We start from the raw sequence: 27,843 nt of genomic DNA, 5'->3' as shown, positions 1-27,843 counted from the left end.
AAAATAGAGACATTTATTGAAGAAGATACAAGGAACATGGCACTTAGGACAATGACGCCTCAGTCCCCTTCAACATAGGCACCTTGGGACCTCACACAGTTCTCCCAATCACCATTAGCTGCCCTGTCATATTTCCCTGAATCTCATTGACCATCAAAATCTCTTCCCTTTCAAAGGTGATTTTAATTTTGGGAAAAGCCAGAAGTTGCAGGGTGCCAAATCTGGGCTGTAGGAAGCTGAATCACCTGGGTGATTTGATGTGTTACCAAAAAACCCTTCATGAGACGTAATGCATGAGTGAGTACGTTGTGATGAAACAGACAATCACCAGTTGTCCATAACTGTGGGCTTCTGAATCATCCAAATAGTTTCTGGGGAGGAATGTTCAAGCTTAATGCAAAATCTGCTGCTCTACAGGCTGTCATTTTGAATGTGAAGGCCACATTGTACACAACCACAGTCAACAGCGTCTACTGCCCCCACTGACTACTAGTAAAGTCATCATTGTATGCCCATGTGCATTCCAGCCTACTCTCCTTGGCTGCCAGGTTACATCAATGGCATGCAAACCATTCTCATTATATTAACAATAGTTGGACTTTTTCCAGACAGACCTCATATTCTGGCAAGTATTTCTGAAGAATTGGATAATTCTACATTCAAACTGGGCCTCCCAGGTCATTATGAGGATATCCTCATGAAGATTACAGGATACAATTATTTTCTTAAACATCTGTTAGCTTGGTTTATAACTTCTAAATATTTATGTATATGATTATAAAAGTTCAAGGTCAGCCAGCCCCCAACCATCTCTGTTCCCTTTCTTGTATCCTTCCCTCTTCTCCACCATCCAACATCTCTCTCGCTTCTCCACCACCATCACTTCCTCCTCCCCACTCACCAAACTCAGATCTAACCCTTTAACTCCTGCCTCACTTAAGTTGCTGTGAATGGAATTCTAGAAATATAAGTTTGGCCTTCGGAATAGAATACAAAATAATATACCAGACAGTATTGCCAATTGTCCCTACAACAGTCATTGATTCTAAATTGAACTCTATACATTTTTTTAAATTTTCTTATTTTAGCCAGACCATTATATCATCATGCACTGAGGATTCAGGTTATTGCTACATATAGAGATCTATGAAGTCCTTTGTTTAAACTTGGATAACTTGGAATGGCCTAGACAAACAGGCCCATCGATGGAACGACCAGTTCCCCAGCTTCTAAGGGCTGTCATCACTCCTTAAAGACGCATGATGTGTTCTCTCTGACCCCAAATGCACTGACCGGCACAATCTCTGGCCTCGCTGAATGTTTTTCTATCTGGAGTAGATTACTGGGAACAAGATACCAGGAAGTCAACAAGGCAGTTTAACACTCCCAAAGGGGTTACTCAGAGTGTGGCTTGGGGTGCTGGCTGACTCGAGTCACTAACAGGTAAAAAACCTTGCACTCTAGTGCATAATTGCCTATAACCCCTTCTCCTCCCAAGCAATACCTTTAGAAAAAACGTTTTCTGTTCTTTGCAGATAAGCACTTAAACAGCTACCCAGAGCAAGTGATTCCCTCCCCTTCCTATTCTACTCTCACATTTATCCTAGTCTTGGAGCCCAAGAAAACATCTTAAAGACACTATACACCAATTTGGCTTAAAATTTTTTAAGTTAATTAAAAAGAAGAAGAAACAACCAGGGGTTACTAGCTATGCTGTGGCAAGGAAAAGCAGCCTCATTCAGATTTTGTAAGGCATACATCCTTCTTGGATGATTGGGACAAAGGGTACTTGGAAAGGAGCCACGTTGCAAAATAAATCAAAGCTGGTTTAAAGTCATGTGTCCATTTGGAAAATTCCAGACACGAGAGAGCCAAATAATGTATCCCCTGCATGCTGTAGTATAAAGTGCCATTGGGCTGTTCATCCCAGGCCCCCTCCTGAGTGTCCACTGGAGAGGGTTGTTGTAAATCCAGTTCCAAGTCCTGCACTGGGAGGTTCCACTGAGCTGGAGGCAGGCTGGGTAATCATGGAGGTTGGTAAGAAGAGGCAGAGCCTCCCTGCACAGGGTTATTTTCATGCACTTCTTAATAGTTCATATTGGGGTTCAATAAACATTAGCTAGCAGTAGAAGCAGGAGTTTGTTGGTGAGATAAGTTGTTCTCTGGGTCTTTCCATGATTATCTAAGTCTTCATAATGGCAAGCAGGGGCTCTGACCCAGGGTCGGCCTTTAGTAGCTCTACTCCCTGAAGAAGTAAACCAAAAGTCATGGAAAAATAGGGAGGACGTGGCAGGAAGGGGCTCCATGAAGGCCAAGATCAAGCAGGAGGGAGAAAAGCAGGGCTAACACAATTGTTTGTCTAGAGGGAAGGGCAATCAAGAGCAGCGAGACAGAAAGGAAGCCAGAAATAGCCTCACCAGACAAGGAACTAAAGAAAGAGGAAACAGCAATGAGAAAATCAACAATCAAAAGAAAAGAGCACTTACTCATGTGCTTTACCGGTATTATCTCAGTCACGGTTTCTCCATCCTGTTCACCACAACTGCATTCCTACTTGCAGAAGAAAGGAAAACCTGGGTCAGGAGAGAGAGCATAGCCTGTAGCCACTGCCACAACTCCGTATATTCATTAAATTTATCCTCATCTTGTTTTCTTCTCCATAATATACAAGTTTGTTGAATAGAACACATTTCTTTTTCCTTCCCAGATCTTCCAAACAGGTGTTCCAAGCATGTTGTCAGGAGCTAAAAGAATTCTAGTCTGGGAAGCACTCGACCAACACCTTCACCAAAGACCAACAAGTAGATCTTAATTCCCCTGGATTTATGTGATTGATTAAAAGATATATTAAAAATACATATAAGATCTAAAATAAAAATATAATATATAGTAGAGTATACAAATAGATCTTAAACATTATCTATCTATCCACCCATTCTTCTTTGTCCTGGAAAGAGCAAGGCAAGCAATATTGATGAGTCATGTTCGTCTCTCTCATCCCTCAATTTCCCTGAGTCCTTTCTCTCTTCTTTCTGGCCCATCCTTCTCCACCTGGAGCTCAAGGGGCTTGCTCAGAGTAGTACCTGCACCCTAGCCTTTTAACACTGTGTGCTTCAGTTCCCTGATACTCAAAACTGCGGTCTGATGGCCAGCAGAATCACCTGGGAGCTTGTTAGGGATGAAAACTCTCAGCCCCACTCTCACTCTCCAGATCTACTAACTCAGACCCTGCATTGTAACAGGATCTCCAGTGGTTCATGTGCTCATTCATGTTGGAGAGTTGCAGCTCCAGCCTTCTCTCTAGTTTCTTCTCAAAAATTTTTTATTGTTATTCTGCTACAGTTGTCCCAACTTTTCCCTCTTTGCCCTCCTCTGCCAGCCCACCGCCCCCTCCCGTAGTCAATCCCCACACCGCTAAGTCCATGGGTCATTCTTACCTGTTCTTTGGCTGGTCCCATCCCTTTCTCTCCACTATTATCCTCCTCCCCACTCCCCTCTGCTCACTGTCAGTCTGTTCCATGTTTCTTTCCATGCCTCTGCTTCTATTTTGCTCATAAGTGTATTCTGTTCATTAGATTCCTCTCATAGGTGAGATCATATGGTATTTGTCTTTCACTGACTGGCTTATTTCACTTAGCATAATAGTTTCTCATGTGGGTGATTCTACAGTCATTCTCTCTCAGCTGTCCCAAAGGAAAGACATTCTGATAAAAATATCCCTCTTACATCCTTGCCAGCACTTGTCATCTCTTGTCTTTTTGACCATGGCCATTCTGACAGGTGTGAGGTGATAGCTCATTGTGGTTTTGATTTGCATTTCCCTAATCATTAGCGATGCTGAACACATTTTCATGTGCCTATTAGTCATCTGTACATCTTCCTTGGAAAAGCATTTATTTCAATTCTCTGCCCATTTTTAAAACCAAGCTGTTTGTTTTTTCACGGTTGAGGTGCATGAAGTCTTCATAAATTTTGGATGTTAATTACCCATCAGACATGTCATTTGCAAATGTCTTCTCCCTTTTGGTTGGTTGCCTTTTTCTTTTGTTGCTGGTTTTCTTTGCTGGGGAGAAGTTTTTTTAGTTAGAGTTTGGAGAGAATGCGAAGTAAAGGGAACCCTCATACACTGTGGGATTGTGAATTGGTGCAGCCACTATGGAAAACAGTATGGAGGATCCTCAAAAAAATTGGGAATTGACCTGATGATTCCTTTTCTGGGTATTTATCCAAAGAATACGAAAACGCTAATTCAAAAAGGTATCTGCACCCCTATGTTCATTACAGCATTATTCATAGTAGCCAAGATATTGAAACAACCTGAGAGTCCATCAACAGATAATGGATAAGGAAAATGTGGTATGTATATATATATATATATATATATATATATATATATACACACAATGAAATACTACTCGGCCATAAAAAAAGATGAAATATGTTTTTTGCAACAACATGGACAGAACTTGAAGGTGTTATGCTAAGATAGAAAAGGACAAAAATCCTATGCTCTCAGTCATATGTGGAATAAAAGCAAAAAGAAACTAACAAAACAAAAATTGTAATATAGTTAAATTTACTAACCTGGAAAAGGATTTTTTCTTGGATTATTAATGGCACTAATAAATTAAAAAGCAGGTAACTCCAAGTTTACTGTCGATAAAACCAGCATCATTAAAGGTGGGACTCTGTCACTGATTCCTTTCCTGAGTTTTTCATCATCATTTTTCACATTAAAGATTGGGGGATGTATATTCAATGAACAGTTTGGCCTGTAGACACCCTCATATGGCTCTAAGGCAGGAGCTGCCAAACATTTTTCTGTAAAGGGCCAGACAGTAAATTCTCCAGGCTTTGCAGACCATATGGTCTCTGCCACAACCACTAAACTTCACTCTTGGAGCACAAGAGCAGCCAAAAACAACATGCAAGTCCTAATCATGGCTATATTCATGGCACTGAAATATGAATTCCATATAGTTTCGTGTCATAAAAAAATTCTTTTGATTTTTTTCTCAATCATTAAAAAATGTAAAAATCAGACTTAGCTCGTGGGCTGGGTGAAAATGGGGTGGGCTGACCCATCTCAGGACAAACTTTGTCTGTTGATAGACACGCCCCAGTACAACAGCCTTGAGCTCGTTCTGTGCCTTAGAAAAGTACACACAGACCAGAACCATGAAATGAAAACAAAAGCCAAGCGGCAGGCTTATTGCAATATAACGAGTTTGTGACAGGGCGTCCCCTGTCTAATTGGGTACATTGTGAGGTAAGGGATGGGGAACTATCCCATGTGCGGCAACTGTGCTGCTCCCCACCTGCAGTGGGAGGACACTGCCCAGATCCCTATCCTCTAGGCCCACAGAAGGGTGTGTGTAAAATCATCCATTGTTACGGGTATTGTGGTAGGCAGTCAGAGGGGCATGAGCACAGCAGGACAATAGTCCAAGTATGGAATGCCACTAAGGGGAATGCCACCAGGACAGAAAGCCTCAGGGGCCTAGCAACTGACAAAACTGGGAAAACAAGGATCTTGCCTGCAGGGTAACCTTTCCTACCCTGGCATATCACAGTCTAAACCCTCTGAACTTTCATATCTCTGGTCATGTGGTTTCCTCTGCCCCAAACCTTTCCTTGCCTGGCAAGTTGCTAGTCATGAGGGTTTGACCCCCCACAGAAGGGAAACGATCAAGGGGTCCAGAGAATAGCCCTCAATCATTAATCCCCCAAGACAATCAGTTTCTGACCTGCATCAAATACATCTAGGCCTCAGTTGTGTTTCAGCTCCAGGCCCAGAAAAGCAGCAAAAGCAAACAAGCCATGAGATGGCTGACATCAGGACTAGCTACATGAACTATGTGCCCCTGTCCTGGTGCCAGCCAATCAGTGGAGCCCACAACCCTGTAAGGACACACCTGGAGAGCTGATGAATATTTTAAGATCCTCCTCTGGAACTCTCCTAAAATTCCCACCAGAGGAAAGGATGCTGCATTACCTCCCCTCCTCCTGGGCAACCTTGGAGACTTTCCCTTACCCCTTCTCTTCCCCTGCCCCACCTCCACCACCCCATTACCTTCACCCTTCTCTCTCCTAGGCTCCGAGACCCCTTCTTTTCCCTCTGTAACTTGTTTCCTCAGCCCATTTCTTCTACCCCTCACTTCTTCTGCCTCTGTGACTTTCTCAACACACTTTCTCTTAACAGTTTTGAGTCTTGACTCTGAATTCTTTCTTAGCCAGAAATCTAGTAGGAGGTTGCTGAGCCAAGGTCCCGTCTGCCTTCACTGGTCTAACACCTGGTGCCATTTTCACCACTGCCAACAGTATCACATGCTCTGCAAACCCGGCGTTTAGATTTCAAGCATTCAGTCGCTTTGTTAGACAGTGTTTCCAAATCCTGATTTTTAGTTCCAACACCTTGGTCTCTGACCCCCAAACTCCCAGAAAGGGTTCTCCAAAATGAATACACAGCAAGGGCCCCTTTCTTGGGGGTTTGCGGGGAGAATTGTGACTGTGTGTTTATCAAACAGGACCTCTCTTCAGACAGACAGATGGGACCATCCTACTGGTGGCCCGAGACCTCCGGCTCTGCAGGAAGCTTCATGGCCCTGCAGTGTAGCTGGCCAAAGGCCAGAGCACAAGCACCCTGGGGAGAACGTGGCTGTGCACTGACCACAAGTTAGGAACCAGCGAGCTTCCTAACTGTCCAGCCAGCAACTTCCCTCTGGGGAACGTTAGCAGCGGGAGTTCGTCTCCCGGAAGAAGAACTGGGCCTTAGAGACCTGTGCACCTAGCCCGTGGGGAGGTCAGGGTCCTTGACGCTCCAATGATAAGGTTACTGTTGGCGGGCCCTAATGGTGACCTGGTGGTGTCAGTGGGAGCCCAGACAACCCTCCCAGACACCTCGCGGGGCCCTCTCGCACCCCTCTGGCTCCCCTCTGGCTCCCTGCCCGCGGCCTCCGAGATCCCGCCCCCGCCTGCGGTCAGGCCGCTGCGGGGGCGGGGACCCGGGCGGTGGACCGCGGGCGGCGGGGCTTGACCTCGACCTCGGCGGGCCGAACGGGTTCCACCCAGCGGCGGCCGCGGCGCAGCCCGGGCCCGCGAGCCCCTCCCTCCGCCTCTCCCCGCCAGGCGCCCGGCGCTGGCTGCGCTCGCTCGCAGCCGAGGGCCCGCAGGCGGCCATGGCGGCGGGCGCCGGGGCCAGGCCGGCGCCGCGCTGGCTGAAGGCGCTGGCGGAGCCGCTGAGCGCGGCGCAGCTGCGGCGCTTGGAGGAACACCGCTACAGCGCCGCGGGCATCTCGGTGCTGGAGCCGCCACTGCAGCTCTACTGGACCTGGCTGCTCCAGTGGATCCCGCTCTGGGTCGCCCCAAACTCCATCACCCTCCTGGGCCTCGCCATCAACCTGCTCACCACGCTCGTGCTCATCTCCTATTGCCCCACGGCCACGGAGGAGGTAGGGCGCGCCCCCGCCCCCGCCCCCGTCGCGGCGGCGGAAGGACTCCAACTGCTGTCCGCAGGAGTCCCTCGACCCCCGCTGACCACCACCCCAGCTGCTGAGGCTCCGGGGGAGCGGGGAGGCCCCCACGTGGCTGACCTCCTGGGGCGGTGGAGGGGCGGACACAGCCTCTACCCCCGCGCCGCGTCCGCCCCGAGCCAACCCCGTGCTGCCAGGAGGCTAGGCTGTCACGCAGCTACCCCAATCCCGTATTCACCCTGAGCCATCCTTCCCCATACCCCACAGCGGCGGAGGGGCTGTCAAGGTCATTGCAAGCTGGGGGCCTGCTGCCTGGCCTCCGCCTCATCCGAAGCCAAGCTGTGGGATGGATGAGCAGAGGGTTACTTTACACACACTGGGGACTGAACACCCCCGTCATGCTCCTGCCTGACAGCAGGGCTTGTGGTCAAGTTGGACAAGCCACAGGTGCCCTTTGGACACTCAGAATCGCCTGCTTCCCAAGGTTGTGCTGGTGATCCTGACATTACCGGTAGCACTTACCACTGATCAAAGAGAAGTTTTATTCTTTTAAGAGGTAACAACTTCCTTTTTTTTATTTCACAAAACACAAAACTAAGGTATTAGCAAGGTGATAATCGTTATCATCACGACCGAGGATCAGAAAAGCCAACAGATTTTATTAGCAATGAGTCTTTGACCTATGTCCCAAATAAGAAGAGTAAATAATGTGGGCTTTGGACAACTGTTTACCAGAAGCACCCCTTGAGCTGAGTGTGGAGGGTTTTGGAGGCACAGGGGTCTCCTTGTATCTATAGCTTTTTCGAGTACAAGGATAAATGTTACATTGCACATTCTGTGTGACATTGCTTTCTGATCTTTGCCCTCTAAATAATGAACTCCCTTTACACTCATATTTGAGTGTAGGTCCTTTGGGGAACTAATTCGATTTGAGGTTGGATAACAAGAATCCAGTTGAAATATCTCATGTCCTCCATATATGCAGCCCTTTTTTAAAAAATAACGGAGCCTAATTTTAAACAGATCTTGCTAGCCGATGGTTATGTTTACTATAGATGATTTCTTGGAAGACATTGCTATTGTTACTCATTTCCATATTGTTTCAAAAGAGTAAGTTGCTTTAGTTTTGGCTAGAAAGAGCGCTGGATTGGAATTGGAAGACTCGGGTTCTAATGGAGCTGCACCACAGGGAGAATGGCTGGTCTGTTTTCCCAGGTGTAAGACAGAAAATCTAACCTGCCAAACCAATTTCACAGGGCTGCAGTGAGGACCAAATCTGCATGATTTATCACATGCAGATTAATGTAAAAAGTTATAACGTGTTCAATAAATTGAAAATGTTACTGTTATTAAAAATGTCCTGAAAATAAGTAACAAAATTTACTTTTTCTTGGGTCTAGATTTGGCTAATAGTATTTGGATGTTTTCGATATTCTCCAGTTAGATTGTGAACTTTTCAGTATTCTTAATTTATTATTAATTTAAGGACCATTTGTTGAGCACTTCCTAAGAGCAGAGCATACAAACAAGTCTAAGAGATTCTGTTTAGGGATGTAATGGGGGTGGGTTGCAAAGGAAGAGGTCAAATTATGATTAATTTTTAGGCTCAGCCTTGTTTTTAAAAGGGGGACATGTTTCAAAACAAAAATCAGAATGATCCAAAAATGGGGAGGGGGAGTAAGGGTTAAAATAATAAGGTGAAACTGAGAAGCATTTCTAAGATATATGTCATTAGAGCTGCACATGCTTCTAAGTGCCTGAAGCAGAGAGGAGATACACCATTACGGGATTCACATACATTGTTTGATAATTCCAGCAACAGCATGAAAGGAACATGCTGTTTTGCTTTCAGGTCACCAGGCTGGTAAATGACGGGACCAGTCAAGATTCAGATCTATGTCGGTCTGACACCAAAGTTTATATTTTTTTTTACATAAACTACCACCTTCTTGTCTGGAGTTCCTGCCTTTTTCTATATGATATGTAGGAAAATACCTTGTATCTTATACAGTATTTATCAGGTACGTGAAGTGCTTTCATATCTACTGTTGCATTTGTGTCTGACATCAACTCAGGGAGGCTGGTAAATATCTTTCTTCCTAGAATAGCCTTTCTGCCATTTAGTATTTTTTCTATCCACTCATCTTGAGGTAACAGTAGTACTATGTATTTTTATTAAGAGGAAACTGAATCCCAGGGGCTTAAGTGACTTTAACCTGGCTTGGAACTTGTTTTTTGATTCTTAGACTTAAGAATTCTTTGTGCTTTTTCAGACTTGACAGATTGCATCCATAAAGGGTCAGAAGAAATACATAAAGTTTTAGGGTTGGGCTTGTCTACCTGTATAGGATACAATCCTACCCACAGAGGATTACGTGTATATAATGCAAACTACATATCTATAATAATAATAATATTTGATCTATTTTTTAACTACTGTGTTAATTTCTAGGACATGACTGGGGATGAAGGGAAATTCATAGAAAAAAGTTAAGAAGTGATTTATATTTAGATTCTACAACAGTGCTCTGAATTGCATTTCACACCGCATTTTTGTTAAGGAACTTTCCACTCCAGCCAAACAGAACTGCTTAGGATTTCTTTCCTTGTGCCTCTCTTTTCTGCTTTGTTTCCCATTTTCCTATTCCATTTCTATCTTTTCTTATCTTTTTTTAAAAAGATATTATTTGTTTATTTTTAGAGAGGGGGAAGGGAAACATCAAAGAGAGAAAGAGAGGGGGAGAAACATCAAAGTGTGGTTGTCTCTCACGGTCCCCTTACTGGGGACCTGGCCAGCAACCCAGGCCTGTGCCCTGACTGGGAATCAAACCAGCGACCCTTTGGTTTGCAGCCCACGCTCAATCCACTGAGCTATACCAGCGAGGTCCCATTTCCCTTTTTCAATGTGCAGTTCTAACACTATCTCCTGATGAAATATTTCTTCCTTCTCCATAGTCAAATCAACCATTCAATGCTCTAAACTCCAACAATAACAATAATAACTAAGGCTTACCAAGTATTGATTCTGAACCTGGCATTATTTTAAGCTGCGTTTTTGTCTATTATATCATTTAATCCTCTCAAGGACTTTATGAAAAAGTACTATTATTATCCCCATTTCATGGATGAGGAAACTGAAGAAAAATTAACCTCTTCCATGGTATACAGCTTTAAGTGGAGACCAGGACCAGGATTTCAAACCAGAAAGCCTTGCTTTTACCTTGGGACTTTGTAGTCCACCTGTAGAACTTCTCCGTTTCGGTTATGTGTGTCTCTGCTGATCAAGGCCACCTGCCAGATTTTACCTTCAGACAGCTCTTGCCCATTTGGACATTCTCCACAGTGCAATGCCTTATATAAGGCAAGGGCTTAGTAAATACTTGCTGAATTATTGACTCCTGAATGAAATGACAAAATGGAATCAGGAGGTCATGTTGTTCCACCAGTTTTAGTGGATTTTGGATTAAATACTTATCCGTTCTTTGGCCTGGGGAATTTCAACAAGAGTAAGCAAGAGTTGGGGCACATAGAGGAATCAAGAACTGAATTGCCTCCTCCTTTCCTTGGTGAAACCTTCCTGTTTGAATGCTGTTCTGCCCTTGGCCTCCATTCCTTAGCTCTGCCTGATCCTCAAGCAGAATCACAGACTCCTCTGCTGTGAAGGACCATAGGGCTTACTGACTTTAATTCCTATATTTGCATATGACAAAACTCAGTGATTTGAATCTGGAATCTAGTTCTTTAGGCTCCAGCCTAGTAGCATATATCTACCACAGAATTCTCATACACCTGTTTTTGACTGGTATAAACTGTGGCTCCGTTTTTTTAAGTTTATTTGAGTAACTGTTTTTATTCTGTCTTTTTGGTCTGTGTATATAAATCCATGTCATACCTTCGTTAAGAGTATGTTTATAGCATACAGGTGCCTAGTATAGAGCTAGGTCAAAGGCCATTGAATAATTTCTTTTGTTTATGACAAAAAGTTGGAACCAAAAGCCAAGTATATCTGAGCAACTCAGAAGGACCTTAAGAAATACTTTATTTTCTGTCTTAATAATTCAGGTTATAGGTGCCTGTGCACTATAGTTATCTCTTGGGGGAATAATAAGAAAAAGCAATAATTTATAGATTCCTACTCAATTTTTTTACAGGTTTAATTTCTTTGAAATCTAGTATATTCCTTTTTTATCACCTACCTTCCTGTTTTTTTCTTAACCAGCTCAATAACTTAACAAGCATCAGTTATTAAGGCAGGACTCTTATAAAGGATCGGCCTCTCTAAAACAAAATATGAGGTGTAGGCTCTACCAGCAGGGCAGGGACTTGAGTGAGACAATCAGGCACTCAGGCCTCAGAATTTAAGCAGGCAGGAGCACAACCCTGAGGATAAATGCCTCCTTAAATTCTGCAGCCAAGGTGCAGCACCCTAGTCCCAGCCCTCTGTATAAGGAGCTTCTGCAGGCCACGTGGAAGTAGCTTCACTGTGGGATTTTTCCCTTTGATCCCTGTGGCTTTTCTATACATGATTCCCAAGGGCTAAACTATTTTTCTTTTAGAATTCTGGTTCAAGTTTGGATAAAACATGGCATTGTAGTGTATAGAAAGAGCTTTAAATTGCACTCCTGGTGTATTTGACCTGGGCGTATGGCTCTGGCCACGTGGGGTTTGCAATGTTAAAAAACAGATGTTGGAGCACCCGATGCAGCTGACACTGATGATGGATCTGGCCCAGGGAGTTCTCTTCGTGCTCCTCTTCCTTCCTGTTCCTCTTAGCACAACAGAGCCTGGCATTTTCAACAAGAAGTCTAGTGAGTACTAGAAATAGCATTTTTTTAAAAAAGGACTATTCACTCAAAATATAACAGGAAAGAAGCCTATCTTTTAAAGTACAGATTTCTAATGTCATGAGAAAGCCCCATAGCCCTGCGGTGGTTAAACTGCATTTGTGGGCAGGTTTTCTTCCCCAACCATGTAACCTGCCTCATTTCCTGAAAATGGGTGTGCTCTTTTCAAACGCTGGCCCCTAACCAGAGCTGAGGCCAAAGGTCCCTGCTGGAACCATTCGGTCCCCAGGGCCCTTCCTGAATGGCATGAGAACAGCCTTACCCTTCCTGACACCAAGGCCTCTGGAGGCTTGCAGGCTCCTGTGGGAGCCTCCCTCTGTAAACAAGGAAGTTCTCCATCCTGCACAGGTGAATGAACATCTGAACTGCATCACAGGCGCGCAGTATGGGTTACGCCAGTGTCAGATTCACAGTCTTTAGAAACTCTGTGAATTTTCTCTTTAAAAGAATCACTAGAATGACTCCACTAAGTACAAAGTCCTCCTTTTAACACCACACCAACATCACATTTTTTTAAACATATGTAGGGTCTGTCTTAACAATTTTCTTTCTTCCTACCTGTTATAAATGCAGTTTCTATTTTTATGGAGAGAGAGTAGTCAGTTGATGTTTGGATCATTGAAATGTCCCCTTACCAGCTGACCCAATAGTTACTGGTTATATAATATCTTTTGCGTATGTGTCAAATCATACCCAAGATTATGTATAGCCAAGAGGTCTTTCTTAAATATAAAAACTTATATAAATGGGCATTGTATTGTTTCAGTATTTCCTAAGTTTTAATTTGGGGAGATTTTTGCTTTTGTGTATTACCTATATTATTTTTTTAACTATTTTTCTTTCATCAACTTTTTTAAAGACTCAGACTTATTCTAAACCTTTTAATAGTCATATTAAATTTTTCCAAAATACATTAGTTGGCCAAGAAGTCCATATGTTTTTTTCTGTAAAATAAAAGACACATTTTTCATTTTCACCAATAACTTCATTGATTTAGATATTTTGAGTATGTTGGCTGTCTCCCACATGGTGTAACATTGATTGTCCTCAATTAATGTCTCAATTTGATCACTCAACTTCAGTTGGTCTACCTGACCATGGAGCATTGTCCAGCAAGAAATCTCTAGCACGAAACTTTACAAACCATTTTTGACACGTTTGATCAGTCACAGCACCTTCTCCACACACTGCACAAATTTTTCGTTTTTGCATTTCAGTTGCATTTCTACCTATCTTGAAATAATAATGCATAATATGCCAAAAATACTGCTTATTTTCTTTCATCTTCAATATTAAAATGGCTACACAAAAATTCACCAATTTTGATTTTTTAAAATGCATGCTCGATATGACAGCTGTCACAACACAATCTCACAAAATTGTTTCGAATGAAGTGAAACACAACTAAACACTACTCAAGCCACCTTATAGAAAAAAACAAATGCAGTTTTTGGCCAACCCAATATTAGAATAAATATTAAAATGAACAGTTTACCTACGAAGCACCTAAAATTATCATATGTAGTATCAGCAATGACAGTTACAGTACTTAAAATTTACTGAGCTCATTCCATATGCCACATACTTTTTTCTAAGCCCTTTACATGTAATAATTTATGTAATTCTCACAATGAGACATGAACAGTGATTATTCCCATTTTTCATCAAGGAAGATTGAGGCCCAGAGAGGTTAAGTAACTCACCCAATTCACTCAGCTTGTGAGGCTTTGCAGGGATCTGGGTGCAGGAATGAGTCCAGAGTCCACATTCCTAACCGTTTTGCAAGAAGAACCTGGGGCATGTATTTCTTCTCTTTGCAAACCATTTTACCTGATAGGTTACCAAGTAACTTTTACCACTAGGAAATACTTAGATCATCGGTTGATTTTAATTATCTAGTTATTTAGCTCTTATGGTTTGTACAGCAGATTCGAAAAACAGCATGTCCCACACCCTTGAGGGGATTATATTCTAAAACTAATAGGGGCCTTGGAGACTATCTAGCCTAGCATTTTTATTTACAGAAAACCTAAAAATGTGTTCCAGAAAATTCAGGGGTTTTTTTAGGTCCAAAAACTTTAAGTGAAGTTTGTCCAGTGAGCAGAGATGTGCTCACTAATTACTTTCTAACTCTTTTTCTTCCTTTTCCTGATGCATGTGCTCATTCAAACACGTGTACAGGGTCTGGCACTAATAACACCCCTTTTTTTATTACAGAATCTTTTATTACAAAATCATAAGCATGCAATTCTGTAATATAACAATATCACACTCATATACAACATATGACATTTTAGGTGAAATGTTCGAATTAAAACTATAAATTATTGCACCCATATTATTACCCTATCAACCACACTCAAGCAGGCATTACTTCTGCTGGACCCTGTGTAAAAAGAGGCATGATACCCAGCATGATTAATTGATCGATATATGAGTGTTCTTTCTGATTCAGGGATATTTTTAACAACAACAGTTGCCATATGTTCTGATTCAGACCTCTGATTTCTCTAATTCTATAATGAATAATTCCATCCTATAATTCAAGTAACTAGAAAAAAGTAAAATTTCTCAAATACTTTTATACAGCTGTTTTTCAGTAGTGTAGCTGAAAAGTCATTTAAATTTATAAGTTTGGTTTTTTAATGACTAAATGTTATCATTGAGCCTTAAAGTTATCTTGTGTTCTAGAGTAAACTTAATCTTTCATGAAATCAGGTAAGATTCATCATTAATGAAGTTATTTCTTAAATTGTGACATGATTAAATACCATGCAGTCCTTTAAAAGGATGATACAAATTTGTATGTTTGATTTGGAAAGATTTCTAAAATATTGTTAAATTCTCATCTTAAAGAATACATTAGATATGAAAATTATATAATCTAAAACTTTAAATATTAGGAATCTAATATTACCTGAAGTTCTACTTTTTGTAATATTTCCTTCTATAGAAGTATTCTGATACATTGCTCATGACTTTATAATTCATAACCCAAGCCCGACTTTACAATACTTCACACCTGAAAGTTTTGCAAATAAGTTCACACAAAAACTGGAATTGAGGTGGGGTGGCTCTGTACACCCTGCTGCCTCCTGGGAGTTTCTTCTGTAATTACACCCTTTAAAAATTGTTCTAATTTTTTAAAAATGTATTTATTTTAGAGAGAGGGGAAGGGAGGGAGAAAGAGAGGGAGAGAAACATCCATTGCCTGCCCCTCCCGTGCACCGCCCCAACCGGGGATGGAACCTGCAACCTCGAGGCATGTGCCCTAATGGAACAGGCCACCTTCCGCTTTGTGGCCAACACCCAACCAGCTGAGCCACACTGGTAATTACACCCTTTGAAGGAGACCCCTGGAGGAAGGGTCCTGCTGGGCCTGACCGAGTGGATCTCCAACCTGAGGCCATTTTTGCAGAGAGAACAGGGTAGAAAAGAAGTTGAAAATTTGTAAACTATTTAACAGCTTCCAGGGGAGAATGGAGGTGATGACCTCAGAGAAAAGAGAAATGAGGTTAGTCTCTAAGGCCTTGGCAAGGCCATTACAGGAATGAACTGGGTACAGGTGGATCAGGTGGTCCTTTCTGTTTTCTTTTGTTTTTTTTCCTGAAAATGACAGCAATTTATTCTTTCCCAGTTCCAGAGGCCAGGTGTCCAAAACCATGGTGTCAGCAAAGTTTCACTCCCTCTGGAGGCTCCAGAGAAGAATCCATTCCTCATGTCTTCTGTTGGTTGTTGGTTATTGGTTGCCTTCCTCAGTTGCATCCATTTCTTATGGCTCACCGCACTTGAAATCATCTTGTGTGAGCAGGAAAGTACTTCTCAGCAGATGTCAAGGAATAGGTAGTCGGTGACTAGGCCAGGTGAGAAGATCCAGGCTGTACAGCCGGCGGCACAGTCGATCTCATACCATATTGTAGGGCAGGCGAAAAGACCTGTTTGATTCCTGGACCCATGTGGCTGCTTGGTTTAATGTGACTTTATCACCATTCTCTAAGTTTCACTTTTATCTTTAATAAAAAGAACATGGTAACTGCCCTGTCTCTATGGATTGCCTTGATATTTTGTAAAATACCAATTTTTTTATAATGCCCTTTGTTGTGGAAGAAATGTTATTACCATTCCAATCATATCTCTCCTAATTAATTACCTATGGTTCTTCTGTTACTGACTCATGAGTAAACCTTTCTCTTTCAGGCCTCTGCCTAGGTTTATGCATAGATGTCTTCTCTCTTTTCCCTGTTTAAATTACCCCTTCCTCTCTTTACCTATTTAAACTCTAAATGTAACTCCTCTGGTAGCCTAGGGAAGTAGTTATAAACCACTAGTTTTCAGTAATTTGTGATGTGCCTTGGTTTTTAAGAAGTATTCTGCTTGGGATTTATTGAGCTTCTTGGATATATGAGTTTATAGATTTCAGCAAATTTGGAAATTTCTCAGCCATTATTTTTTCTTCTATTTTTCATGTTCAACTCTCTCTGTACTCTCCTTCTGAGACTCCAGTTACGTGTATGTTAGCCTGTCTGCGCCCAGTTCAATTATTCTTAGTCTTTTTTCTTTCTGTGTATAATTTTGGATAGTTTCCATCAGTAGTTTGAAAGTTCACTGAGCTCTAAAATGCTATGAATTTTTCCAGTGTATTTTACATTTCAAATATTATGTTTTTCATTTCTGGAGGTTTCACTTAAGTCTTTCATGTTTTCTTTTACCTTTCTGAACATATGAAGTATATTTATAATAATATTTAATGTCCTCATCTGCTAATGCCATTATTTCTGTCATTCCTGGGTCTGCTTGTATTGATTGATTTTACTCCCAGTTATAGATCTTATTCTCCTGATTGTTTTAATGACTAGTAATTTTTTATTGGATACCAAATATTGCAAATTTTATTTTGGAGGGTACTTTATAGATTTTAAATTATTATTATTCCTTTAAGTTGTTGTACTTTGTGTTGGCTACAGGTAAAGTACCTGGAATCTGTCGGATCCTTTTGAGGCTAGATTTTAAGTCTGTTTGGACTGTTCAGAATAGTTTTAGTCTAGTACTAGTTTATCCCCACTACTAAGGCAATACACTTCTGAGAACTCTATCCAGTGCCCTAGGTGTTACGGGGTCTTCCTACTGTGCACAGTGGGAGCATGAATGGTTCCCGCCTTGTGTGGGCTTCAAGATTTGTGTGGCCATGTGCTTTCCAGTGGTTCTCTCCTTGGCGCTGGTTAGTAGTGTTGTCTCATTCAGGCACAGGTTCGTTTTCGGCCAAGGTACCCTGATGGATCTCCACAACTTGGGACCCTCTCTCTGGGCTCCCTCCTCTTTCCCATGTTCTGCTCCACAAATTCTAACTGTCTTGACCTTCCTGAACTATGCTACTTTCTCCTCAACACAGCAACACAGTGTTATGTTGGGGCTCCCCATTCCTGAACCAGGGCCTAGAAACTGCCTCTAGGCAATAAGCTGGAGTCATAAGGCTCCGGCTCATTTGTTTCCTTTCTGCAGGAATCACGGTCCTGCCTTGCCTGCAATGTCTGAAAACTGTCGTTTCATTTTATATTATTGCTTTCCAGGTTTTATAACATGGGAGAGTAAATCTAGTCCCCTGATACTCCATCATGAATGGAAGCAGGAGTATATAATTTGTCTTTGTTGTTTAGAGCAAAGACTTGTGAATAATTTCAAATCTAGTGCCATATGTGAATAGTGTTGTTATCTTAAAAGAGCTGTGGACTAAGAATCAAAATTAGGTCCTAATCCTGGCTTGGTCATTTAACTTTGTGTTTCTCACAATATGGACTTCTGAGACCCTTTACCCAGATAACTTAAAGCAATTCATTTGATTTCTCAGTTGAATTTTAATCTGTAGATTAAAGGAAAATTATGAACCTTCCTTATAACACATGGAAGTGGTATAAAGTATGAACATGAGAAAATGTGTCAGTTGGCTTTGGTAGCTTATTGTACTTATTATTACTTAATGTAACAGTCTTTATTATTTCTGTGTACTTTTAGGCACCATACTGGACATACCTATTGTGTGCACTCGGACTCTTTATCTACCAGTCACTGGATGCTATCGATGGGAAACAAGCCAGAAGAACAAATTCTTGTTCCCCTTTGGGAGAACTTTTTGACCATGGTTGTGACTCTCTTTCCACAGGTAAATTGACCATAGTTGTGGGGTTTTTTTTTTAATTAAATTGTATTGATTATGCTATTACAGTTGTCCTGGTTTTTTCCCCTTTGCCTTCTTCCACCCAGTACTCCCCACTCTTTCAGGCAGTCCTCACACCATTGTTCATGTCCATGGGTCATGTGTATCAGTTCTTTGGCTGCTCCATTTCCTATACTGCCCTTTACATCCCATGACTATTCTCTAAGTACATGGTTGTATTTATTAATCCCTTCACCTCTTCACCCATTCTCCCCACACCCCTGCTCCTCTGGCAACTGTGTGATGCAAATGCTAGACCTCTTGAAGTTTTCCCAGAAGCTGCTTGTACTACCCTCATTTTTTGGAGTCTTTTTTCTTTTTGTTCTGATTGGTTGTTTTCTTTTTTTCCTTATGTTCCAAATAATTGATTTGATTCTCAGCTTCATTCACTCTACTGTTGTTTCCCTGTAAGTTGTTCTTTATTTCAAGTAGTGTATCCTTCGTTTCTGACTGGATCTTTTTTATCTTGCTGAGGTCCCCACTAAGTTCCTTGGGCATCCTTATAACTAGTGTTTTGAACTCTGCATCTGATAGATTGCTTATCTCCATTTCATTTAGCTATTTTTCTGGAGTTTTGATCTGTTCTTTAATTTGGGCCATGTTCTTTGTCTCCTCATTTTGACAACCTCCCTGTATTTGTTTCTATGTATTAGATAGAGCTTCTTTGACTCTGTGTCTTGGTGGTGTGGCCTAATGTAGGTGTCCTGTAGGGTCCAATTGCAGAGCTTCCCCTATCACCCAAGCTGGGTACCCAAGGTGCACCCTTCATGTGGGCTGAGTATGTCCTCCTCTTGTATTTGACCCTTGGTTGCTGTTGATAGATCAATGGGAGGGATTTACCCAGGCCAGACAGCTGCAAGGATTAGCTGTGATGACTGACCACCAACCTCCACCCTCCAGGGAGGATCAGCTTTGCAGGGACAGGGCAGTGGTGCTCCATCATGGCCAGTAGCTGTCCACTGGGTGAATTGCCCACTGGGTGAACTAGCCCTGGGGTTTCCTGAGTGGTGCAGGCCAAGATCAGCCCCCACCTTGATTTTTCCTGGGGCTACCCTGCCTAAACTGTAAAGCAATCTAAGATGGCTGCTGCTTATGCTGAGCTTGGAGATTCCCAGGTAAAGCCAAACTGTGACTCTAATCTGGCTGCTGCTAGTGCTGGGCCTGGGGCTCAGAGGCCAGCTGTTGCTTGTCTGAGAGGAAATTGTTCAGTATGAGCCAAGACCAGCCATTTACATGGAAAAGCAGCTTGGGTAGGCTCATAAGTTGGGTGGGGTGGAGTCTCTGGGGATCTTCAAGGTGGTGTTAGGTTGAGGGAGTCTCAGATACGGCACCAGCTTGCTGGCTCTATGGCTTTGTGACTCTGTGTGGCAAAGGTTTAGAAAAGGGACAATGGCCTCTGCTTACCTTGATGCCAGACACTTCAATTTCTCCCAGTATGCCACTGGTGCCTTTTAGGCTGTTACTCCAGTGTGGAGCTCAGAGGGAGTGATCTGAGTAAGTCCGTTTGTGGGTTTGTGAAAAGGAACTCCTTGGAGCTCCAGCTGTTTCTTCCACCAACTCAATCCCCACTAGTTTTTTGCAGGCAGAATTTGTGGGGACCTATCATCCTGGCACTGGAACCCTGGGCTTGGGTCCTGGTGTTGGGCTGGACTCCTTGATCCCAAGATATCCCTCCTGAATTTTTACCTACCACATGTGGGCATGGAACCAGCACGTCCCATGTCTGTATCCCTCCTTCCAATCTGGATAGATGTGGGGTTTTTTGAATTCCACAGCTGTCAGACTTCCATTCAACTTGATTTCTGATGGTTCTAAGTGATGGTTGTTCTATATTTTAGTGGTAATTTTGTTGTGGTTGTGTGAAGAGGCGAGCCATGTCTGCCTATGCTGCCATTTTGACTGGAAGTACCCTGTTTTTTTAAATAATGGCTTTAACATTAAATGAACTGAGCTGTTAGAGAGTTTTTTTGAATAGGTGTACATATCCTGGGAGCAATTTTGCACATGTATTTTTAAAGTATATTCAAGAATTTATTTTGCTTAGTGTACCTGATAATGCCAAGAGTCTTAAAACTCTGTATTGCTGAATAGTACGTGGCAATTTTTTCATTAATTATTTCTAATTCTTAATGGTTTTTAAACCTTGTTTCTTTCAGTATTTATGGCAGTTGGAGCTTCAATTGCTGTTCGCTTAGGAACTCATCCTGACTGGTTGTTTTTCTGCTCTTTTATTGGGATGTTCTTATTTTATTGTGCTCATTGGCAGACTTATGTTTCGGGTGTGTTGAGGTTTGGAAAGTAAGTATGTATTTTAGTTGAACATTTAAAAATATAACTGAATTTATTTTCACAATCTATTATAGTTCATTTATATATAATAGCAACAAAGCTTCAATCAAGAATTAAAATTATCTCTTAATTAATTGGAGCATCCATAAATGTTATACCTTAATTTAAGTCTTTTAGGTAATCTGCATGTTATAAATAATTATCTTTTCTCCCCTTCTCCAACTTACTAACCCAAACTTATATTAGATACAAGATAGAGAAAAATAAGGGACCTGAATAATATAGAGAAAGGACATTCAGTACTTAAGTAACCAACATTTGACTTTTATAGCAAAATAATGAGATATGGAATCTTAAGGTCCTTTTGGTCAAAACTTCATGTGTCCAAAAAGGGGGACCTGCTTACAACAGTCACCAGCAACAGGTAATCGTGAAACTCTCAGCTGTGGTAGACAATTGGTGAGATAATATGAAAGCATCTTGTAATCTTGTAAATGCTAGAGCTAAACACTCAATGATATATACACACACTAATGTTTACCTATATGTGAGCACATACAGGTTTTTCTTACCTAAAAGTGTAGTCAGCTGATAATTCAGTGATAGAACTAAAGATAAAAAGAAAATAAGCCTATAGAGATTTTTACATCCTTGACATTTGATATATGGTTAATTAACCTTCACATTCAGAAATTTTATTTGTAAACATATTTTCAATTCTTTGTCCTTCCTCTTTAGAGTTGACGTAACTGAAATTCAGGTAGCTTTAATGATCGTCTTTGTGTTGTCTACATTTGGAGGAGCAACAATGTGGGACTATACGGTAAAACTGTTTAAATTTATGTTTAAGTACTTTTTATTAATAAGTATTTTTTAAATGTACTTTATTGATTATGCTATTACAGTTGTCCCATTTTTTTTCTCCCTTCTATTCCCCTCCTCCCTGCAACCCCCTCTCCTACCAGCACCACCAACCCTCCTGCTTAGTTCATGTCCATGGGTTATACATACACATTCTTTGGCTTCTCCATTTCCTGTACTATTCTTAACCTCCCCCTGTCTATTTTCTACCTGCCATTTGTGCTTCTTATTACCTGTACCTTTTCCCCCATTCTCCCCACTCCCTGCTGATAACCCTCCATGGGATCTCCATTTCTGTGATTCAGGTTCTGTCAGCTGTTTGCTTAGTTTGTTTTTGTTTTCTTTTTAGTTTCAGTTCTTGATAGTTGTTAGTTTTTTGTCATTTTACTGGTCATGGTTTTGATCATCTTCTTTTTCTTATATAAGTCCCTTTAACATTTCATAATAAGGGAAAATTGCATTGTTAATTTTCTTCAGAAATCCTTAGCATTATATTTAATATTCATTCTATTTTGTAAACTTTTCCCTTTGTTTTATAGTTTTATTATCCTATATACCTTATTATGGCATTTTCCCCTGTATATGAATATATTACCATATAGGAAACGACCCCATTTCCCTGATACACAAAATTAAACACACTAGTTGAAATACCTTTTCCAAGTCAAAATTTATCTCATAAAACAGATATTTAGAAAAGCAAATTCAATAAAATATTTTACATTTGAAACTTGTCCCTCAATATTAGGAATGTTGCTAATTTGCATTTATATAATATATTATGAGGTGAGGTTTCCTATTTTAAGGAGTGTTTTTATTTTCTGCTTCATTTATGATCTCAGTATTTTGATAAAAGATGATTCTCAGGAGGCTACTGTCATAAATTCATGCCTTGCATAGGAAGAAACTATAAAAAAACAAATTATTTTATCTCTACAACCTAAGTTCACAGCCCTGGCTGACTCACAACTTGTGCCCATAGAGTTAAGAAGAATAGGAGTAATATTGCCAGCCAACAACTATCATTTATTCAACACTTATTATGATCCTAAACATTTTACTGTCATTGTTTCATCTAATCCTCAGAACACTCCTCTAAAATAGATACTATCATTATTCTGTTTTATGAATAAACTTTAGAATGATTAATTAATTTGTCTAAGAACACACAGCTAGTGAGTACTAGAGCTAGGAATTAAGTAGACTGATTCCAGACTCTATGTTTTTAATTACTAAGCTGTATTATACCTCCATTGAAAATAGCACAAGATGCAAAACTGAACATACTCTTACCATAAGATCCCTTGGTATTTATGCAAATAAGTGGAAACCTTATACCCATACAAAAACTTGAACACAGTTATTCATAATTGCCAGTTCTTGGAAGCAACTAACATGTCCTTCAGTAGGTGAATGGATAAACTGTGGTATATTCAGACAATGGAATATTAATGTTAAAAAAAAAGCTATCAATGTATGAAAAGACATGGAGGGACTTTAAATGTATATTACTTAGTGGAAGAAGCCAGTCTGAAAAAGGGTATATAGTATGTGTTCCAACTATATGACATTCAGGAAAAGGCAAAACAATGCAGGTAGTGAAAATGTTAGTGATTGCCAGCGGTTAGGGGGAAGGAGGGATAAGTAGACAAAGCACAGAGGATTTTTAGGGCAGTGAAACTATTCTGTATGATACTGTAACGCTGGATACCTGTCATTATGGATTTGTCCAAACTCATAGGATGTACAACACCAAGAGCGAGCCCTAACATAAACTGTGGACTCTGGGTGATATGATGTGTCAGTGTAGGTTCACAGATTGTAACAAATGCATCGCGCTAGTGGGGGATGTTGATAGTGGGGGAGGCTGTGAAAGGGGACAGTGGGCCCTATGGGGACTTGATGTACTTTCTACACAGTTTTGCTGTGAACTTAAAATTGCTTTAAAAAGTAATTCTGTTAAAAATAAGAATTGGAGATTATTCTGTGGCATTTAGTTTCAAAATTACCCATTACAGTTCATATCACTAGGCTCAGAAATAGACTTTGAGAATATTTTCAAGCAGTCAGTACCTTCTCTGAGAAATTCATATTCCTTCTCATCATGTAAGAATAAATAATAGAATCTAGAGGCCTATATGCTACTATAGGCCTCTAGAATATACCAGAGGGATATGATGAGTCTTGTATGGCAGCTGCTCTGCTGGTACCCAGAAAAAGGTGAATGTGAACCTAGAAGCAGTTAGGCATCTCTGGTCATTAGGCCAGATATGGCTGTCTTAAATTTGGAATTCATATTTAGTTTTAATGGGGAAGGATTGAATTTCATCTTAAAATAATTTCACTCAGTGTCTTGGCAATCCCATAGGAAGAAAGCACATCTGCTTATTCTCACCAAAAGAATACTTATTTTAGGTGTAGATTTTCTAAACTTAATTGTTAATCTGTAGTTTCCACAAATTTTAGTAGAATATTTCAAAGTCTGTTTTCAAAACACCATAGCCTACTGCTTTTGACAATTCACTGTTACTGTTTTTTTAAATCCTTTGCTGCCTCTGGAGGTTTTTTTGAACAGCAACTGACCAAAAGGTAAATAATACTGCTAGAGATTTCATCCGAATATTAGGTATATAAAATTTTTGCATGCATGCACATCATGATTATTTGTCACATTCATGATGCAGGTCATAGTGTCTGACTTTTCCTGTGATGCTGCTTTTTAGAAATATTAAATCCAGGTGAACTGTCCTTTTTCATTCCTTTAAGTCAAGGAAAGTTTATGAGGTTAAATGTCTCATCATAGTTATATAATTAGACTTAGCTGAATTTGGTGGATTCATTTATCACTTGATGAGTAAAACCATTAAGAGAAAAGTTACTACTTCAGTGTACATTCCAGAACTTAAGGTTTGATTATAAGAAAAATGATAACTTATTATACAGGGCCATATCATAATGTTTCTTTAATATTTAATAGGAAAATAAATTCTAGTTTCTTAATGATTTATTTCTTTCCTCTACCCCTGAAGATACCCATTCTAGAAATAAAATTGAAGATCTTCCCAGTTCTTGGAGTTGTAGGTGGAGCAATATTTTCCTGTTCAAATTATTTCCATGTTATCCTCCATGGTGGAGTTGGCAAGAATGGATCCACTATAGCAGTAAGAGATTAATTTCATCATCATTTAGTATTAATTATCATGCTAAATTTACTTATCACCAGCTACAGAGATACTAAAAATATACAGAAGTTCAAGAGTGGGGAAAAGAACTAAATATTTTAAAGGATTCTTTGTAAGCATGTAATACAAAAGCATTTTAAAAATAGTTTAGACTGATAATAAAGCATCTTTCCCCTTTCTACAGCCTTTCTGGAATAGACTTTTCTGGCATTTCATTTACTCATCCACTGTTTTGTTACCATATGTAATTAAGAGTTACCATCTGTTTTCTTACATTTTGTGCCTTACACTAATAAGGAGAAAAGATAGAAAATGAACTGCCGATTGAATGGCCAGAAAGCTGCCAAGGTCATGGTTTTATATATTGGGTATTTATTACTAGCAAAGTAAATTTTATTGAAATATACTTTTAAAAACTCTTCTATTTTAAAGGGAAAATTTTTTAACTTTAATTCTTAAATTGAGTGGATAGGCCTTGTGCTTTGTGTTCTCTACACTTTGCTCATGCTCTAATATTTTTGTATTTATTCATATTTGTTTCTTAAAACTTCTTTAATTCTTTACGTGGGAGTTAGAATTCCTGCCAAGTTTTTAAACAATATAACACAGACCTGTGTTTTTTAAAAAACACTGTCATCTTCAAGGAAGTTGAATTTAGGAATATAAATACTTATTCCAGTGATGCCATCTTCTCTCAAACATTTATGGAATGTCTTTTTAGAATCGCTTTAAGCTATGGCTCATTCTCTTTAATTTCTTTGGTGCTATATATAGCTCAAATTTTCTGTCTTTTAAAGGTGGATTTGATTTTGAAAAAGAGTCAATCATTTGGAGCTAAGTCTAATAAATAAGAGGAGTAATAAATATGAAATACAGCATTTTCGGTTAAAAATTAAGTGTCATCCTCTCAAATGACTTACAAATTGACTCTCAAGACAATTTCAAAAGAATCCACATAATTCATAAATTATCAATATTTATGAATACATTTTATGTACATAATCCAAAAGCAAAGTATAAAACTCATTTAGATAAATGAGTTCTGATATATTTGGAAAAATTAATTCGTCTTTTGAGGTATTTTGTCTGTTGACCTGAGTACATTACTGTGCATAAGGCAATTAGGAATACTAGATGTTTGACCATGGATGATAAAATAGAGCCGTAGCTGGAACACAAGTTCCACTAAAGAAAATGTTATTTAGTAAGGATCAGTGTCCACTTTAGAGAATATTTTACTAAGAAATGATTGATGATTTGTTTGAAGGAAGAAAAGAAATCTGATACTACAGCTAAGAGGTGGTTGATTTCAAACTCTTAAACTGGTGGTTTTCTAACCTTTTTAGCAGATTTTCTTGCATAAAATCTATAAAACCATAATAGAGATAAAAGCACTATCTTATGAGTTGAAATTTTTGTTATCACTAAATGTTTTATTTTATATGATTTCTAGTATTACTGTAATTTTATAGTAAGTTATCATTTATAACATGTAAACTTAAGTCTATTTTAATGAACATATTTAAATTGATGATGACTGATTTAATAAGTCTTAATATCAAATTTATTTCAATATTTTGTTCAAGATAAGCAGTGCTGAGAGAATCCTGATTCACATAGATAAAAATGTAATGGGTTGGATTTTACAGTGTTATATAAAGTCCATTTGCAGTCTAAATACCAAAAAATGGAGATGTTATTGATATTGAGAGAGACTAAGACAGATATATCTAGACAAAAAATGTTAATTTTGTAGTCCAAGTGTTGATGGCCTTTAGCATAGTAAAACTTAGTATATAATAAATTATATTTTTTAGTGTTTATTAGCTTAAAATGTGATGTATATGAAATTGGAATCGAACATCTATAGCACTGTGTCTCTATAACTCTGGAGTTCTGTGAAACTTTGAAAAGCACTGCTAAGGCCTATATACTCCTTTAGGCCATACACTACATCATACTGTTTTTCAGCTCTCTAGTTCCTGAAACAAAATAGATGCTCAGAAAATGGAATGTAAAAAATATAATTTTAAAATGTGATATTGATTTTCTGCTTTATCCATTAGGGCACCAGTGTCTTGTCACCTGGACTTCACATAGGAATAATTATTATACTGGCAGTAATGATCTATAAAAAGTCAGCAACTAATGTGTTTGAAAAGCATCCTTGTCTTTATACCCTAATGTTTGGATGTGTCTTTGCTAAAGTGTCACAAAAATTGGTGGTAAGAAATTATTTAATGATTCACAGTATAAATAACATACATGGTCCTCAAACACAGAGCTGGAAACTATTTCATGCAGTGGGTAGTTTTTTTTGTGGTGTTACCATCACAATATAGAGTTACCTATTTGTTCTCCAGGTAAAATTTGTGATGAGTTAATGTTATATTTAGGGAGATTCTTTACTATGTAGTAAGTTCTTTTAATTATTTAACTATAATTAACAAATATAACTTTCTGATATTAATAAATTTAAATATTGGAAACTTTAATAAGCTACCCTATCATTCAGTCATGAATTTTGGAAGTTTTAGATTCAGTATTTTCATATAAAATATGAGATTGAATGCTCTCTTTATCCTTATTTGTCTTAATAGTGAGTTATAGTCAATTCTGTTCTGAAAATAAAAGCTAAAATGTTGAAAATTTAATAGTGAAATTATTTTGTTTATTTTTTTTTATAGATAGCCCACATGACTAAAAGTGAACTGTATCTTCAAGACACTGTCTTTTTTGGCCCAGGTCTTTTATTTTTAGACCAGTACTTTAATAATTTTGTAGACGAATATGTTGTTCTATGGATAGCAATGGTAAGTTCTTTTCTGCTAAGATTTTATTTTTAACAGTGTCAGATAACACTATGCTTAAGAGTCATTTCAGTGAAATATCAGGTAATCTCACTATCAGTCTATACAGTAAATGTTTCTGTAAAATTACTTATATTAAGCTGTGAATAGTTTTTTTATTGAGTATAGAAATGG

General features: G+C 39.5%; 1 protein-coding gene and 1 long non-coding RNA gene across 5 annotated transcripts in view; one reads left to right on the top strand and one right to left on the bottom strand.

Annotated features, from left to right (window-relative positions):
• Positions 1 to 1,649: 1,649 nt before the first annotated feature.
• LOC123810610 lies at positions 1,650 to 8,023 on the bottom strand. Of its 2 annotated transcripts, none has more exons than XR_006784282.1 (3): positions 7,733 to 8,023; positions 2,487 to 2,573; positions 1,650 to 2,245 (listed from the first exon to the last, which is right to left on the bottom strand). It is a non-coding gene; the product is annotated as an uncharacterized LOC123810610 (long non-coding RNA). The 2 variants fall into 2 exon arrangements; XR_006784281.1 differs by having other exon boundaries at positions 2,487 to 2,550.
• The window catches only part of CHPT1 (choline phosphotransferase 1), a 24,997-nt gene continuing 4,166 nt past the window's right edge, over positions 7,013 to 27,843 (top strand). Inside the window, exons 1-7 of one of the 3 annotated variants that reach the window (XR_006784280.1) lie at positions 7,013 to 7,451; positions 18,326 to 18,473; positions 20,684 to 20,825; positions 21,555 to 21,639; positions 24,707 to 24,838; positions 26,926 to 27,084; positions 27,547 to 27,672. Coding sequence is in view for 1 of the 3 variants with exons in the window: in XM_045826425.1 (XP_045682381.1) it covers positions 7,179 to 7,451; positions 18,326 to 18,473; positions 20,684 to 20,825; positions 21,555 to 21,639; positions 24,707 to 24,838; positions 26,926 to 27,084; positions 27,547 to 27,672 (1,065 nt within the window). In the remaining 2 variants the exon portion in view is untranslated. The remainder of the gene's footprint in view (positions 7,452 to 18,325; positions 18,474 to 20,683; positions 20,826 to 21,554; positions 21,640 to 24,706; positions 24,839 to 26,925; positions 27,085 to 27,546; positions 27,673 to 27,843) is intronic. The other 2 variants (XR_006784279.1, XM_045826425.1) reach the window with 2 other exon arrangements.

The sequence above is a fragment of the Phyllostomus hastatus genome, unplaced genomic scaffold (genome assembly GCF_019186645.2).
Source record: "Phyllostomus hastatus isolate PE091 unplaced genomic scaffold, TTU_PhHast_1.1 phas_scaffold_755, whole genome shotgun sequence".
NCBI lineage: Eukaryota > Metazoa > Chordata > Mammalia > Chiroptera > Phyllostomidae > Phyllostomus > Phyllostomus hastatus.
Note: the sequence above shows the minus strand (reverse complement) of the source record. Positions and strands in the feature narration are given on the sequence as shown.